General features: G+C 39.6%; 2 protein-coding genes across 2 annotated transcripts; one reads left to right on the top strand and one right to left on the bottom strand.

Annotated features, from left to right (window-relative positions):
• Window positions 1–389: 389 nt before the first annotated feature.
• Window positions 390–7547, top strand: LOC136709493 (protein disulfide-isomerase A6-like). The gene is made up of 13 exons (XM_066684770.1): window positions 390–540; window positions 1804–1945; window positions 2101–2158; window positions 2240–2366; window positions 3369–3475; window positions 3919–4055; window positions 4140–4254; window positions 5237–5377; window positions 5579–5663; window positions 5822–5894; window positions 6513–6671; window positions 6761–6857; window positions 7178–7547. The coding sequence occupies exons 1-13, from the start codon at window positions 525–527 to the stop codon at window positions 7244–7246; spliced, it is 1326 nt and encodes a 441-aa protein (XP_066540867.1). The 5' UTR covers window positions 390–524; the 3' UTR covers window positions 7247–7547.
• Window positions 7548–7890: 343 nt separating this feature from the next.
• atp6v1c2 (ATPase H+ transporting V1 subunit C2) lies at window positions 7891–15704 on the bottom strand. The gene is made up of 12 exons (XM_066641500.1): window positions 15576–15704; window positions 14692–14759; window positions 13787–13887; window positions 12894–12988; window positions 12680–12771; window positions 11602–11700; window positions 10555–10623; window positions 9877–9969; window positions 9665–9752; window positions 8347–8444; window positions 8122–8251; window positions 7891–8029 (listed from the first exon to the last, which is right to left on the bottom strand). Exons 1-12 carry the CDS (start codon window positions 15702–15704, stop codon window positions 7928–7930), a joined length of 1164 nt encoding a protein of 387 aa, XP_066497597.1. The 3' UTR covers window positions 7891–7927.
• Window positions 15705–16514: the final 810 nt, after the last annotated feature.

Genomic DNA, 16514 nt, shown 5'->3' with positions numbered 1-16514 from the left:
AATAAACGTGTGACCAAATGATTGAGTTAAAGAGGTCAGTGGTATAGAGATTAAGCTTGGACAGCTTAAAATAACTGTAAATGATTAACAGTCCCTTAACAGCTGTTAAGAACTCTTTATTTGTTTATTTATTTATTTATTGTGAATAGCTTAGAGTTTAGGTGACTGTTTTTTTTTTTTATTTACTTCGAAATCTAGAGGAAATTTGAAAATTAATGAAATAGCCGGATATGGGCGCCACTGAGTCTTAATGGTGGTTGCTAAATTACCAAATTTTTAGCTAGGGGACAGGGATCGAGTGAACGAGGGAAGCATTTGGAACGGATTCATTCTGTTCCAAAGCGTGCAATTGGTTCAGAGTTCGGAACGCATGTAAGCGCCTGATTGGTTGATTCGGGGAAAGGCTGTGTTCTAAACCAATCAGCGCCAGACACGGTGAGTTTCGGTTCCCTCTGAGAAACACCATTAAACTGCGGCGGGTTCTTCATTCAGATCAGAGGCACAGGGTCTTTTCAGCGGCAGAGATGAGGCTTTTACACGGTATGTTATTAAGACTTGACTACTCATTACAACGTTCTCACTAGCTTAGTAATAGGAATTAGTGATTTTGTTTAAATTCAAACACTTGCTAGCTTTGCTTGGTGACAGAGACCTTACTGTAGTTGGATAATAGTTTAATTATGTCAAGTACATTTCATGGACCTAACGACACAAGTGTGGAAAGACCACGCGCAACCAATATATTTTACGGGCCACTGTTGCTGACATTCAAATCAAGGCATGCAAACGGTTTAACAAAGTGTGGGGACGAGATATCTGCGTTTCAAAGCTGTAGGATGTAGTTCCCACACATTATTAAGTAACTTGCACGCCTTAATTTACTTACAAATTTCCCCAACAAGGCTCTGTAATATTTGGAGTTGCTTTTGTTTCACAAATCTGTTCCACTAACCAGTTTATCTAAATAACTTAAGCCCAAAGTCAAACCTGCCCAGTAGACATTTAACCGTTGATTCAACGTTGAAATAACGTAATGACTGCCGTCTAATCAACGTTCTCTTAAGGTTGAAAATGAAAGTTGAAAAGACGTCCAAACACAGACATTGAAAAGACGACTATTAGACGTATCTTGGACGTCAATTGACGTTATTAATTGGTCCCGAAATAAATTACTTGTATTAAAAACGCATTGTGGACGTCCACTGACGTTATCGATTGGTCACCACTTAACTAACTTATTAAGATGGATTTTGGACGTCCATCGACGTTTAAAATATGTCCTTGACGGACAGACTACTTTTAGAACTATTTTTGAACGTCCAGGGACGTTCCTTGTTTACTGGGTGTTCATTTAGAAGAGAGCAGAACATTTGGGCTTATGTCTTTTGGCTGAGAAATTGTGGGGAAAATTCCACCAAGTTAGTTAGTGATAGGCAGCTTAAGCCCGTAGTTGAGGATTGCCCATCTCCCTCAGCTCTGTTTCTACTGCACAGGCTTGACTTTGGCTTTAGGTTCTCTGGCTAATCTGAAAAATACTGATTTGTGGAGTTATCACTACTTATTTCACTTAACAAGGTTCTTGATTTTGGCCACTTAGACTCAGGAGACGTTAATAGACCGTAGTGATACCTGAACCTGGTCTGATGTGCATATTAGAGCGTTTTTTGTGTTTAATATATAACACAAAATATTGATGTTGATGTTTCAGCAGCTGACTGAAAACATGTTTCATAACCATCTTACTGGGGTTTAGAAAGCAGAGGTTATTCATGCATGTGTAACACTCTCTCGCTCTCTATCCAGCTGTTCTGGTCTCTGCCCTCATCCTTGCTGTACACGGATTCTACACAGCCAGCGATGATGTGGTTGAGCTCAATCCCTCTAACTTCAACACCCAGGTTTTGCAGAGTGACAGTCTTTGGCTGATCGAGTTCTACGCACCCTGGTGAGTCTTTTTCGGGCATCTGAATCTTTATCGATGAAGCGGTTTATTATCAGGGGAATGTGTGAGAATAAGGAGGGGCACCCAGAACACGGCTGCTGATTGGTCATTTTCAGGATGTCTTGTGCTGCACTTTCTCAGTGTGTTTGTCCCCACAGGTGTGGTCACTGCCAGAGACTTACACCTGACTGGAAGAAAGCTGCTACTGCCTTGAAGGTAATGTCTTATGCCTAAAGCCAGCCTGATATCTCCATTGCCCTGTCCATTTGAGTAACGGAGCTTCCTTTTGATTTCCAGGGCATTGTAAAGGTTGGAGCTGTGGATGCAGACCAGCACAAGTCTCTAGGCAGTCAATATGGCATCAGGGGCTTTCCTACCATTAAAATCTTTGGAGCTGATAAAAAAAAACCTGAGGATTACCAAGGTAGTTATTATTTTAATTTAAGCTGATATTGTAATTGTTACTGATAATCTTTTCACATTCCATTCTTCATGAGGTTCCACATCGCTCTGTATCATTAGGTACATACATAGATATTTTTTTGTAATATATATCTATAATTAGGGCGGCATGGTGGTGCAGCAGGTAGTGTCGCAGTCACACAGCTCCAGGGACCTGTAGGTTGTGGGTTCAAGTCACGCACCGGGTGACTGTCTGTGAGGAGTTTGTTGTGTTCTCCCTGTGTCTGTGTGGGTTTCCTCCGGGTGACTGTCTGTGAGGAGTGTGGTGTGTTCTCCCTGTATCTGCGTGGGTTTCCTCCGGGTGACTGTCTGTGAGGAGTGTGGTGTGTTCTCCCTGTGTCTGCGTGGGTTTGCTCCGGGGGACTGTCTGTGTGGTGTGTTCATTTGGGTTCTTCTGTTTCCTCCCACAGTCCAAAAACATACATTTGGTAGGTGGATTGGCAACTCAAAAAGTGTTTGTGTGTGTGTGTGTGGCCCTGTGAAGGACTGGTGCCCTCTCCAGGATGTGTTCCTGCCTTGTGCCCAATGATTCTGGGTGGGCGATGTGGCCCTAAAATTCTTTCACAATATATTTTTATTTAAATTATATTTATGGTGGTGCAGCAGGTACTGTCGCAGTCACACAACTCCAGGAACCTGGAGGTTGTGGGTTCAAGTCCTGCTCTTGATGACTGTCTTTGAGGAATTTGGTGTGTTCTCCCCATGTCCGCGAGGGTTTCCTCTCACAGTTCAAAAATACGCATTGGTAGGTGGATTGGTGACTCAAAAAAATGTGTGTGTGTGTGTGTGGCCCTATGAAGGACTAGTGTCCCCTCCAGGGTGTGTTCCTGCCTTGTGCCCAGTGATTCCGTGCAGGCTCCAGACCCATCTGGCAACCCTGAACTGGATAAGCGCTTACAGACGATGAATGAGTATCTATGATTGTTTTTTGGTAATTCCTCACTCTTCCTCCTCCTCTGGTCAGGTGGTCGTACAAGTAAAGACATAGTAGAAGGAGCCATGACAGCGCTGCGCGCTTTGGTGAAGGACAGATTGAGTGGACGGACCGGAGGCTCTGGCCAAAGTAGACAGGTATACCACATTTATTTACATTTTATTATTATTATTTTTTAAATCAAATGTTCCATATATAGCAGTTGCAAATTAAAAGACCTATAAGTCATAACCTATTATATAAAATAGGTTTTCTTAAATAAAGTGAAATTTCACACCGTTAAAGTAGAAATTGGAGTGAAATTCGTTTAGATTTTTTTAACATGTTATATAAAATTTATTTTATTCTTTATTTCCTTTATTTGTTAATATCTGTTTTTCTGATTTTAATATCTGACTTTTGTAGTGTCTTGAATTTTGAAAATATTCTATAGTTCTCGTAATTTTAGACCACTTCTGTTGGTCAGTATTCATTCACTCAATGTAAATGTTAGCATGTCTTTTAAAGTAATTTTTTTTTTTAAATAATATCAAAAGGTCTGATATGTATTATGTAAATGAGCAAAGCTGTTTGTTTTCAGGGTGGTGGAGGAGGTGGAGCAGGCAATAAGAAAGATGTGGTGGAGCTGACGGATGATAATTTTGACAGACTGGTGCTAAACGGAGATGAGGTGTGGCTGGTTGAATTCTTTGCTCCTTGGTGTGGTCACTGCAAGAAGTGAGTCTATCCACACAAACGCACACAACACAAATTTCAATTAAACTTATAAGCATCCTATAAATAATATCTGTACTCTCACAGCCTTGAGCCAGAGTGGACTGCAGCAGCAACAGAAGTCAAAGAGCAGACTAAAGGCAAAGTGAAACTGGGTGCTGTGGATGCTACTGTGCATCAAGGACTGGCCAGTCGTTATGGCGTAAGTACACTCCCAAACACAGTGGCTAGACTGCTGAAATAGTAAATTCTGCATGGAAATTGAAGATTTACCTAATGTTTAAACACCTGTGATTCTCACTGTGTTACTTCTGCTTTATCCCAAAGTGCACAACATCACACTACATAGAATATAACATAAACCGCATCGTTTTTAAAAAGGCATTCAGTAGGGAGTTAGTATAGAAAGTAAAGTTCAACCGGGATGCAGCATTAATCAGCCTGTGAAATGAGTTCAACCGTTTAAGGTGGAACTGGTCAAGTGAATAAGAAGCTGCTAAATAAATAGTATGAAATTGCAAAAGCAATCTATAGGTTTGTGTCTCATATATGTCTTGATCTGAGCAACAAATGAGTAGTAATAGCAAATATTAGAAATTATTTTTTTCATTCACGCATGCAGCACGTACAACAGACCATTCATTCATTCATTATCTGTAAGCGCTTATCCAGTTCAGGGTCACGGTGGGTCCAGAGCCTACCTGGAATCATTGGGCGCAAGGCAGGAATACACCCTGGAGGGGGCGCCAGCCTTCACAAGGCAACACACACTCTCACACATTCACACACACACACACACACACACTCACACCTATGGTCACTTTTGAGTCGCCAATCCACCTACCAACGTGTGTTTTTTGACTGTGGGAGGAAACCGGAGCACCCAGAGGAAACCCACACAGACACAGGGAGAACACACCTCATTCCTCACAGACAGTCACCCAGAGTGGGAATTGAACGCACAACCTCTAGGCCCCTGCGACACTACCTGCCCACCATGCCGCCCCTACTACAAACCAGTCAGTGTTAATTATGGGGAGATGCAGCCCACGTAGGTGATGATGACAGGATATAGTCCACTCACTAAAATGCAGTGTGAAACCATAACATACCAGATCAAATGTATGCAATGTAACACAATGTTTTTAATTGTGTCATAAAAATGAAGGCTGCTGTCTTTTCAGATTCGTGGATTTCCCACAATTAAAATATTCAGTAAAGGAGAGGAACCAGAGGATTATGAAGGAGGAAGGACTAGGGCTGATATTGTGGCCCAAGCCATGAACCTGTTCTCTGCAAATGCTCCTCCACCTGAGGTTCATGAGGTACGTCTGCTGTGTTTTTCTGTTTCAACCTGAAGGTTTAATCCATTCCGTGTATATATTTGGATAATTGTGCTGGGTATTTCAGTATTCTAAACTTTAGTGCTTGTTGGCAAACATTTTCTTCTCTTGAAAGATCTGAAAAGTACAGTTTTTGTTGTAGTTCTTGTAACTGACTGTCCTTTATCGACTTGTGTTCCCCAGATTCTTAACCAGGACATTTTCAAGACGACCTGTGATGAGAATCAGCTGTGTATTGTAGCAGTGCTCCCTCACATTCTTGACACAGGTACCTCCCTCCACACTGAAGATGGGACCCAGCCAAATGAAGTGCAGGAAATGCGAATGCATGCTGTAGTTTTCTTAAATACTTTTCTCAGGCTGCACTGAACAAACTTAAGTCTCTTTAGATTTGCAGACTTACTGTATATTTAATTATCCTCTTAGGTGCATCAGGAAGAAACGGCTATTTGGAAGTGATGAAGAACATGGCTGAGAAATATAAGAAGAAGATATGGGGGTTTGTGTCCTATGTTTGTATTGAATTTTTATGGTGTAAATTTACATAATGTCATTGTTGGACATAAATATTTATCTAAAGGTTTTTTGTTTTTCGTCCCCACCCCCTCACAAATTCCTAACGAAAATAAAAACAGATACAGGGGGTCCTCGACTTACGACTTTGTTCCGTTCCTACGTCGCGTCGTAAACCGATTTTCGGTTTAAGTCGGAACATACATACATACTATACGTAAATAACATACTGTAAGCACTTATCCTATCCTAACACCTATCCTCCTCGGTCCCGAGCCGCGTAACCGTGTATTCTTCCGCCGCGCACACCAAACACGAAGTTCGCGTTACGACGTTTACAACGCAAAACCACTTAAGTTGAAACAAGGGTTTACACAGTAAACGGGAGATGTGTCGTAACCACGAAACATCGTAACTCGGGACTGATGTAACCCGAGGACCTCCTGTATACTACTTAGTTAAATTAAGGTTAATTAAATTAACCATGGCTATATTTAACTACATTCAAAGTTAAGATTTCTTAACTTTGAGTTATAGTTTAGAGATTGGATTTTGGTCCCATTTAAGATCTGGTTATCTTAATTCTCCGTATCTCTATCTGTAGATGGCTGTGGACTGAGGCTGGTGCTCAGATGGACCTGGAGTCCTCTCTGGGCATTGGTGGCTTTGGCTACCCAGCTATGGCTGCCATCAATGCTCGCAAAATGAAGTTTTCCCTGCTGAAGGGCTCTTTCAGTGAGACTGGCATCCACGAGTTCCTTAGGTTTGTGTATTATCTTAATCTTTAATACTGTGGCAAAAATGCAGTGTGCTTGATCCTTATGGGAAACCATTTTTTTTTCTTTATATCAGGGATTTGTCTTTTGGCCGTGGGTCAACTTCTCCAGTAGGAGGAGGAGCATTACCAAACATTCACACTGCAGAAGCCTGGGATGGCAAGGATGGCCAGGTGAGCTCATTCTGACATCTCTAAATGGGCTGTTGACAAATGCCACTCATTCCACATTTGAAGTGGATTTTTCCCAGTTATTGAAGAGTACAGTTAAGCTATTAACTAAATGTTTATAGATGGATTTGTCTCACAGATTTAAGTTTAATTAAAAGCTTATATATGATCTCAGAGACTAAAGATGTTACACAAAGCCACACATTCCACACCTGTTGTTTTTGTTAGTTTCTAATAAATTTTTTTCTTATTTGTTTATTTATTTATTTTAATCTGTTTTAAATATTTTCTTTGCTAATTCAAGTTCACAATTTTATTCACAGCTTCCAGAGGAAGATGAAATTGATCTCAGTGATGTGGACTTGGATGATTTAGAAAAAGATGAGTTGTGAGAACCATGTGAGCCGCCCCAAAGCTGTTCTTATTCAAGCCCTTTTTTTTTTATACTGAAATTCCTCTCCTATGGAAGAGAACGTTTTTGTTGTGAAGCACATGGAAAATACACTGCAAATTCATTTAATGGGGTGTGTAGCTTTATCTGTTTGGATTTGGGATGGGCATCAAGTACATGTCATCAAGTTTGGTGCAAGTCTGTGCGGTATTTCAGGAAAAGTATGAATTTAATACTGTCTTCTTTATTTAGCACCATGTCTGTTAAATTTAAATGGCTACTGAGTTTGAATAAAATTCTTTTCCAATTCTGATTGCATTCAGGTTTTCAGTACTACTACAGGTCTACCACTAGGGAGCACTAGAAAGCAATGCTTCCATGGGTTTGATATTGAAACTCGTTTATTCAGATATATTTATTTTACATGTATTTGCGTAGATTTACAAAGCAAATCCTTGAAAATCAGAAAAAGACATGTTGTCTTGATAAATATAAATGGAGATCATACATTGAAAATGCTGGAACACATACTGGTTCATGTTTAATCAACGTTTAAGCCTGTCTCACACCAGTACAACTGAAAAAAAGACTCGGTAGTAGTGTTATATTCTTTTTGAAGCTTTTTCCCAAGTCGACTGAGTACGAGAAGAGAGTCTCTTGTGGTTTAGTCTATAGCTGACTGCTAGCTGGTGTCCAGCAGGTTAATGCTGATGGAGTAACAGATGTAGGAGTAATAATCCTGCTGTCCTGTGTTGAATCCCATAACCTCCTGGTCCAGCCCCACCTAGAAGCCAAAGAACACACACTTTAATTCTGTAAAGAAGTAGTCCTTCAAAACTGTTCTCTGAACTGGAGCAAATTATAACAAGTTCTCACATCAGATTTGCTTGATGCATCTGTAGGGTCCAAGTGTGTAAATAAGGAGCTGAGCACTTCTCTCAGCTGCTTCACATGCTTCTTTTCTGGCTGCAGCAGAAGAGCCTGAAAGCTGACTGGCAGACCATACCTGACCCACAATTACAACCCTTTTACAATGCTTTTACAGAAAAGATTTTCTTAAAGTATATGGCAATTCTTTGATTTTTATGTCAAAATATTTACCTGAGAACTGACTCTGCGAATATTCTTAGGGCTTTGATGTGGATCCATGCCACAAACACCTCACTGAAATTCACTTTAAGCCAGCGCACAAATGTTCCCTGTCAACAATGGGTTATTTGAAAATGCAATTATTTGATAAATTCAGCAACATTAAAGGCTAAGCACCAGCTCTATGAAAGTGTCAAACAAATAAATACAGTGGAATCTGAGTTCCTAACTTGTGTTTATTGATGGACAGAAAACATGTTATTTATTACTAATTCAAGGAATAAGGTTTAAAAGATCGTTGGTCCCCCCCCACCACCACCGGTGTTGGGAAACTCTAATAGGCGTCTTGCCTGTGACGTAGATGGTGGACAACAACTCTAGAAGCTGCACTTAATTTAATGCAAAATGACGAAAATGTGTGTTGTTTTTGGCTGCAATCATTCAATGTACAGTGGGACATCTGTGAACAAATGGCCCAAAGATCCCAAAATATCCAGAAAATGGACTACATTTGTCAACTTTAAACGGGCACTTTGGAAAGGACCATCCGCTCACTCCGTTATCTGTAGCTCATTTCACTGGCGCTTTTCCAACAATATGGGCATGTAAGGACACCAACGAAAGGTGTTCAAGAGCCTCTGTAACATGGAGGTAAACAGGGTAAGGACACTTACTTCGCCTGTTTTAGTTGGTGTTAGTTAACGTTAGCTTGACTCGCTAAACCCGGTGGCTCAGATTATACTAGGCTTCGTATGCTAGTTGCATTACGGAGGTTTATAGTGTCGGAATATCATTGGAATCTGAAGAACCAGCACTAGAAAATTCGCATTCCAAGTCAGTCATAACGGTGTTTTACCGCGGCGTTGTTCAGCTGTTGTCCACCAGTGACGTCACGGTTGCGTTCAATAATTTCCGTAGCGAGCTCGGGTTTTTCCGTCAGTTTAATAAAATTGACAGTTTTAAAGCAAATTAAGCTGCTATTTTCATTTTAATTCATACTTATATATGTCAGTAACTAAAAAATGTGAAATATTCATTGAGGTTCATTAAGTGGTGCTTAGCCTTTAAGATAATTCAGAACATGACTCTTCTCACACTGCAACACCGAAAATCTGGATTCAAAACATTTTATCAGTTTCTAATCATTTGCCAATAGTGGTCAGTAGCCTTCCACATAACAATGTAATCCCTCATAAAACTTAATACAATCAAATATTCTGTGACAACATAGTTTCATAGGGCTTCAAAAGAGTCAAGAAATGTATTCCTTATATGTAAAATTGTTATAGGTATACTGTAAATACAGTTTAGACATTTGTTTGTTACTCACATACTGTTCTTTTTTGTCTTTACGAAGACGGCCCATCTCTTGTTTTTGCCGTTCCGCTTCCTCTAAGTTGAATTCTCGCACTGTGAATCTAATGGGGATCCATTATTTATTGATAATATATTGATATTGATAATATATATTGGCGTGTTTTTTTTTTTCAGATTTCCAAAATTATTTCACAGACAGGTGCAGGATGATATGTGTTTACTCACTTGTGCTTACTGGCATTGGCTTTGAATTCACTGACAGCTTTTTTGAAAAGTGTTACTGTGAAAATCCCATCATCCTCTTCTTCTAGCAACTTCCTGTGAAACACAATGACCATTCCAAAAAAGCTTTCCAACACCAGATGTCTGGTTCCTATCACCACTGCTGTTTTCAAATCAATCATTTGTATATTCAATTGTGGAATTATTCAGAAACATTTAAAGTTTAATTATCCAGTGTAAAGGAATGTTAAATTAGCTGAAGTCTGCTATACGTACCTGTACACTGGACATGGGTAAAGGTTGTGATATGCATTTCAAACTGAATATTTACCATTTAGATTCAACTAAGTGCTTTATGGTACACACTGGTACACAGATACATACTGCGGTTGAATACGGGATCCGTTAATATATTTTAAAAGCAAACTACCAGGTTTAACAGCAGGCTATCAGACAACCAACTCTGCTGAGGCTGACTGCAGAGGAGGAAGTAAATTGGGGCAATTAGAGCCAATGAGAAGGATACTGGCTTCCAGACTGTGGTGAGACAAACTCTTGCTTTCCATCAGTAACTTTATACTGGTGTGAATTTAACCTTCAAACCCAGGACTAAAGCAAAGTAGGTGAGCGGCACTGCAGTCACGATGAGCAAACCACTGAGGAAAGCAAGAAAACACTGACCTGCTGGAGCGAGGAACCACAAACTCGGACATTGATTCATAGGTGTTAACCCACAGCTTTTCGCCTGACCTGTAAAGGTACATTGTAGCAGAGTCTAAGCAGTAGATGAATTAGACAAATAGACTGCACCACTAATTGAGTCACCATTTGCCCACAAAAGAAAAAGGCTTGTTTGCCAAAGTGACGACAGATTGGATTCAAAAAGCAATCAAAGCCGTGTAGAATATTTCCAAATAAACAGCGTATTGCTGCTGTCATAAATCTGTAAAGAAGAGCTGGTGTCTACTTAATGGAAGAAACTAAAAATGAATAACACTAATACATCAGCAGTTTACATTGCTTAATCAGTGTTAACTTTTTCTTTATTAAGAGTCACATCTCCAAACAGATAATAACAGTTTAAACATGTGACAATAGTTTAGACCTTTCTTTTTTCAAAAGAACTCAAAAACAGAATTTGGGGTGTTGGTAAGTTCCTTCTTTCCTTCTTTCTCTTCTTTCATCTTTAAATAAAATCAATGCATAACAAAATAAATATGCGTTAAAGCATAGGAAGGATCATCAAAGGAAGGTCGTTTCATATACTTTTTCCATTTCTCCCAAATTTCCTCAAATGTATTATCTTGAAGCCTAATGGGAAAAGTTAATCTTTCCATTACAAAAATTTCAAAAAAGTATATCGTATCAACTCTCAATAGAGGGAGTATTTGGCTTGAGCCATTTTCCTGTAACTGCTTTTCTAGCAGCTACCCTCAGTGTTCCAAATAAATATTTTGATTTAGTGTGTGTTAATGTTGAATGAAGAAGCCTAAATTTAAGCCCAATTTAAAGTAATCTCTGTCTTGAATATGTTCACTAGTTCTGAATAAACCTCCCTCCCTCCCAAAACAATGGGAATTGGTTGGCTTCATGTGAGCCACACGACCTCCAACAACTAGAGGAGCCCGTATAGTGAGACCCCTGAACAGGTGTAATAAAATATCTAATAAGGCTCTTCCATCCAAAAACCCCATTGAAAATGCAGTGTAAACTTTGACACATACTGACCTGGGTACCACAACCAACAGCGTGGTCAGATACTCTGAGTTCAGGACCAAGTCCTCCTTCTTCACAATCCCAGTCAATATGCGTGTTTGAAGACTTCCCCTGGTGAATTTAAACAGTCAGTGCTGTTTATACTTAAATATGTGAAAAATGCTTGCTATGATATAAGAATGATATAACTCACTTCTCCATTTCCTGGAGACACGCTGTTCCTCACATTTTACAAACCTCCCTGCTCCATGAATAAACAAATTTAATTGTTACTAAATAGTCTGTACACACAGTGGGACGTTTCCACTCTCGCTCCATAGAAGACTACATCCTCCGGGTGATTGTCTGTGATGAGTGTGGTGTGTTCTCCCTGTGTCTGTGGGGGTTTTCTCCGGGTGACTGTCTGTGAGGAGTGTGGTGTGTTCTCCCTGTGTCTGTGGGGGTTTCCTCCGGGTGACTGTCTGTGAGGAGTGTGGTGTGTTCTCCCTGTGTCTGTGTGGGTTTCCTCCAGGTGCTCTAGTTTCCTCCCATGGTCCAAAAAAACCCCACACGTTGGTAGGTGGATTGGTGACTCAAAAGTGTCCGTAGATATGAGAGTTTGAGTGAATGTGTGTGTTGCCCTCTGAAGGACTGGCACCCCCTCCAGGGTGTATTCCTGCCTTGCGCCCAATGATTCCGGGTAGGCTCCAGGCCCACCACGACCGTGAACTAGATAAGCGGTTACAGATAATGAATGAATGAATGAACATTAACAAAGCAAATAAATACTAGAGAAATTAGTTTTTCCTCTCTTTGGACTTAATGTGAATGAGCATAAATAGTCCATCTAGGACTGGAATGAATAAGATATGTAACTTGTATAATTGCTTTTTCTGAGTTACTGGTAACTTGGGTTTGTATGTTAAGCTCCAATAAGCAGGAAACCGTGATACTTCCATATAGTGTAACAATGACACAAAATGCACTCTCCAATTTATATTTAACCAGTGACCCGTTCCAGTCTTTCTAATGTCTCTAGTTTGAACAGGGAAAGCCATAAAATGTGCAGTGTGTCTCTAGGATCATTGTTGGGACACCACAAACCACTCACTCTGATTTGTGCTCAAAGGCTTGCAGGCTGGCTTTCACACTGTTGTACGCAGCGCACCGAGACTTCAGTTCTGTCTCGACCTGAGCCACTTGCTGAAACACACACATGCAACCACCAACACAGATACACACACATGAATATTAATGCCATTAAGGATATGATTTGGAGTTGTTCTCATTACGTAGTGTCAGTAGAGTCAGTGTAGGATGTCTACCTTGTTGATAACCTCAGTAAGTGTTTTTAGGGCCAGGGCAGTGGGGTACTTGGCTCTGTCCCATTGAAACTTTGTCACATATGCCGCCAGGTCCACTGAAATATTAAGTACAATGTCATGGGATTAACAAAAGCAAAACATTGCCAGTAGAACATGTAAAGAGACCCTGAAATGCACTCCATCGTTCATGACATTCCCTTCCTCAGTAAGAGTCAGCACTTTAGCGAGTCAATATTTTTTTTAAATGAGAACAAACCACTCCATGCTATGAATTCTGTGCCACATCAGACTGGAGAAATAAAACCAAATCATCCCACAAACAGCAAACACATGCCGGCATACCCCGCAAGGCTTGGAAAAAAAGTTTAAACGCCGATTGTTGAACTCTGTGATGGCCCTTGTGCTCTGGCAAGATTATGAAGGGAACACAGAAGGATAATTACAAATTATTACGCTCAGATATTATTAGCATCTTCATGTAGCTCTTATTAAAGTCATCCAGATCCTTACTTTTTACATGTGCCACTGTAACAACATTATCATTGTCATGAAATACACCTATCAGTGGTGTTAATCATGTGGCTGATTAATATTTCTACAGTTTTTCAGTTAATGTCTGTTTTATCAAGTACATTTTTATCTGCCTTTTCTCTCTGCACATTTTTTTTTTGTAAATTCAGAGCACTGATTATTTTAGTGTACACTGGAAAAACAAATCTGCTATATGTTCAGGCTGAGTGAAGAAGGTGGAAATGAGGCATCTCTCTCTCTCTCTGTTTCTCTTTTTCTCTCTCTCTCTCTCTGTCTCTGTCTCTCTCATGAGCTCTTAACAGTTTTGTGCTGTAGCTTAGAGGTTTATAAACTCATTAGATCTGTTGTGTATATGGCCATACCTCCATTTGCCAAGGCATTCTCCAGAAGTTTGTTATTAACCTCAGCCACTGATTTTGGCTCCATGACCTCAGTCATACACTGAGAGGTTTTCTTCATGACACTGTACGATGGGAAGAGTGTGACACAGAGAGTTTATAAAGCGTGGAACATGACATCAGTGAGTCAAACAGCTTTTCATGACAATACAAAATATAAAAGACTGACTGTGATGAGGCTCTGAGAAATATTTCCCACTTAAAGAGGCATATCTGAGTAATAGGAAGTACTATATATATATTAATATAGAGCAGGGGGTCAGAACAAATGTTAATTAGATGTATAAGCTTTAAAGATAGAAACGGATAAAGATACAGTAACAGAAACAATATGAATAATTATTGGGGTTAAAAAGAAGGTGGAAAATGCTGTTTTTGAGATATGAATCCTCATAAGAGGACTTTAAAGCATGATTAAATTTACTAATAACCAGCATATGACATGAATAGACTGTTAAAAGCTTGAAGTGTCTGCAGACATGCTTGTGGTTTTGAAATGGAGAAAAGAAGGAAAAATGCAGCACAGAGTTTCCACAACACAAGCACGCATGGAACATTGTGAGGTCGCACTTGAAATGAGAGACAGCTGGATTGAGTGTCTCAGTTAACGGCAATTGCACTACAGTAGCTTGTGAAATTTCCCAACAAGGTGTTGTAAAGTACAGAACACTTACAGACCATTACTGTTAAACCATGCAGTCACGGATATGATTATGAATCTCATTTTATGACCACCTTGCTCATGAATTAAATCAATATGACTTAAGATGTTTAATGATGGTGTGTGCAGAAGATACACACTATAGCTAAAAACTCTCTGACATGCACCAGTCGAGTCGAATTAAATCAAATGAAATGTGTTTCCCTACCCTTCTGTATATGAGTCCAGTTTGCAAAGGTCATCAGCCACGCTCAGCAAAACATCCAGAGTGCCCACCTGGGGTTAAATGGTCATATTTTATTATGTTATATATTAATTGTAGTTTTATTTAAAGTACACAGATGTAAGACATGTTCATGTAAATATTAATGCACTTTTTTGGACACTGATTGTAGCAGGGGGTGACCACTAATTCAATTACATTAAAAACATTAAAGAAATATAATGCATTGCTTGTTTTGTAGCTGTTAAATTCCCACTCTTAAGGTCTGAACTGTTCTTTACATATGCAGTATTTCATGTACATTGAGTAGTTGTATGTACAATTTACATTTTGTGTGGAATTTAAAGGGGGCAGCCATGGTCTAATAGTTAGAGAAGCAGGCTTGGAACTGGAAGCATGTTTTATCAGTGCTTACTCCTCCCTCTGTCCCTGACTGAAGTGCCCCAAGTGCTCTTCGGATGCAGGGGATGGCTGCCCACTGCTCTGTGTGTGTGTGTGTGTGTGTGTGTGTGTGTGTCCTAGCCACAAATGGGCAAAAAATACATTTTATTTTACTTTGTACAATGACAATAGAAGCACATTTATCACGTTTATCACATACTGGCACTAATAACACTACAAATCTCTGTTCCGCAGAAATATTCAGAATTAAGGTGTCTATGTGAGAATGAGTACAACAAAACTACAAGCTGATTCTGAAAGATAGAAACCTGAGAGAATTACTTCATTAGTGGTGGCAACCCAACACGCATGTCCTCAAGTTATGCACTGTGCACTTATGACCCTGACTTACCATATGCACCATTTACACCACCTTAAACTTATGTGAATACTTCTGTCAAATCTTTCCAACTCCACAAACTGCTTACCTTCAGTTCAGGGATGTGGAATCTGAAGCTGGAGCCAAGGCCAGCTTTAGCTGCAGCTCGTTTGAGCTTTTCCAAAGACTGGGAACTGGCTTTGTCCAGAGGAACTGAGATCAGCCAGAACTCCGTCATGACTTCCTCACCTACCTCACCCAGCCCCTCTGCCTCGTTCTAAAGCTGTGATAAGAGGCATCATCTATTAAAACCATTCAAGGCCATTTATGTCTAACAAAGAAACGTTTTCGTCTTTTCAGAGGTGTGGGGAGATTATATGTCACCCTCCACTGACTTCAGTGTCTGGAAGGGTTATGTTTCCCACACTGAAAAAATTACCACTTAATGAGTGTCATTATCATGCATTAAAGCAAAGTTGTTTTTACCTCACATTACCTTACAGATAATGAATGAATGAATGAATGTTTTTACCACTTACCTAACACTGCATATAAAATTACTCAACTGATATTTTTAGGTTTATCAAAGAAATGTGCCATTCAAACCTGCTGTTACCCATCATTTTGCTTCAGAAAATGGGGAAAACATACTCTTAAAGACAATTAGGCATATCTTACATATCTAACTCCCTACCATACAGATATACACTCCCTATTATGGCACTAGAATATTAATATTTGCTTATACTCTAACACATACAACATGCACACATGTTCTACAATGTAGAATAAGTATGACACAACTCAGTAAAAGATGCTTAATTATGCCAATAACTGTGATAAACCCAATAAAACTTATAATTAACATTTCTCTCAATGCCATATGTCATTACTTAATAATTAAATTAATAAGTTTTTAGAATCTTTAAAATATTACAAAACAGCATTATTTAACATACTACATAGTAATTGTCTGTTTCTTACCTTACATTAAGGACACTTTCTGAGACACAACTTGTAAGGTAGGTGGGTATAGCAGTGTTGTCAG

Source organism: Hoplias malabaricus, chromosome 1 (genome assembly GCF_029633855.1).
Source record: "Hoplias malabaricus isolate fHopMal1 chromosome 1, fHopMal1.hap1, whole genome shotgun sequence".
NCBI lineage: Eukaryota > Metazoa > Chordata > Actinopteri > Characiformes > Erythrinidae > Hoplias > Hoplias malabaricus.
This window is presented reverse-complemented; position numbering and strand designations above follow the sequence as displayed.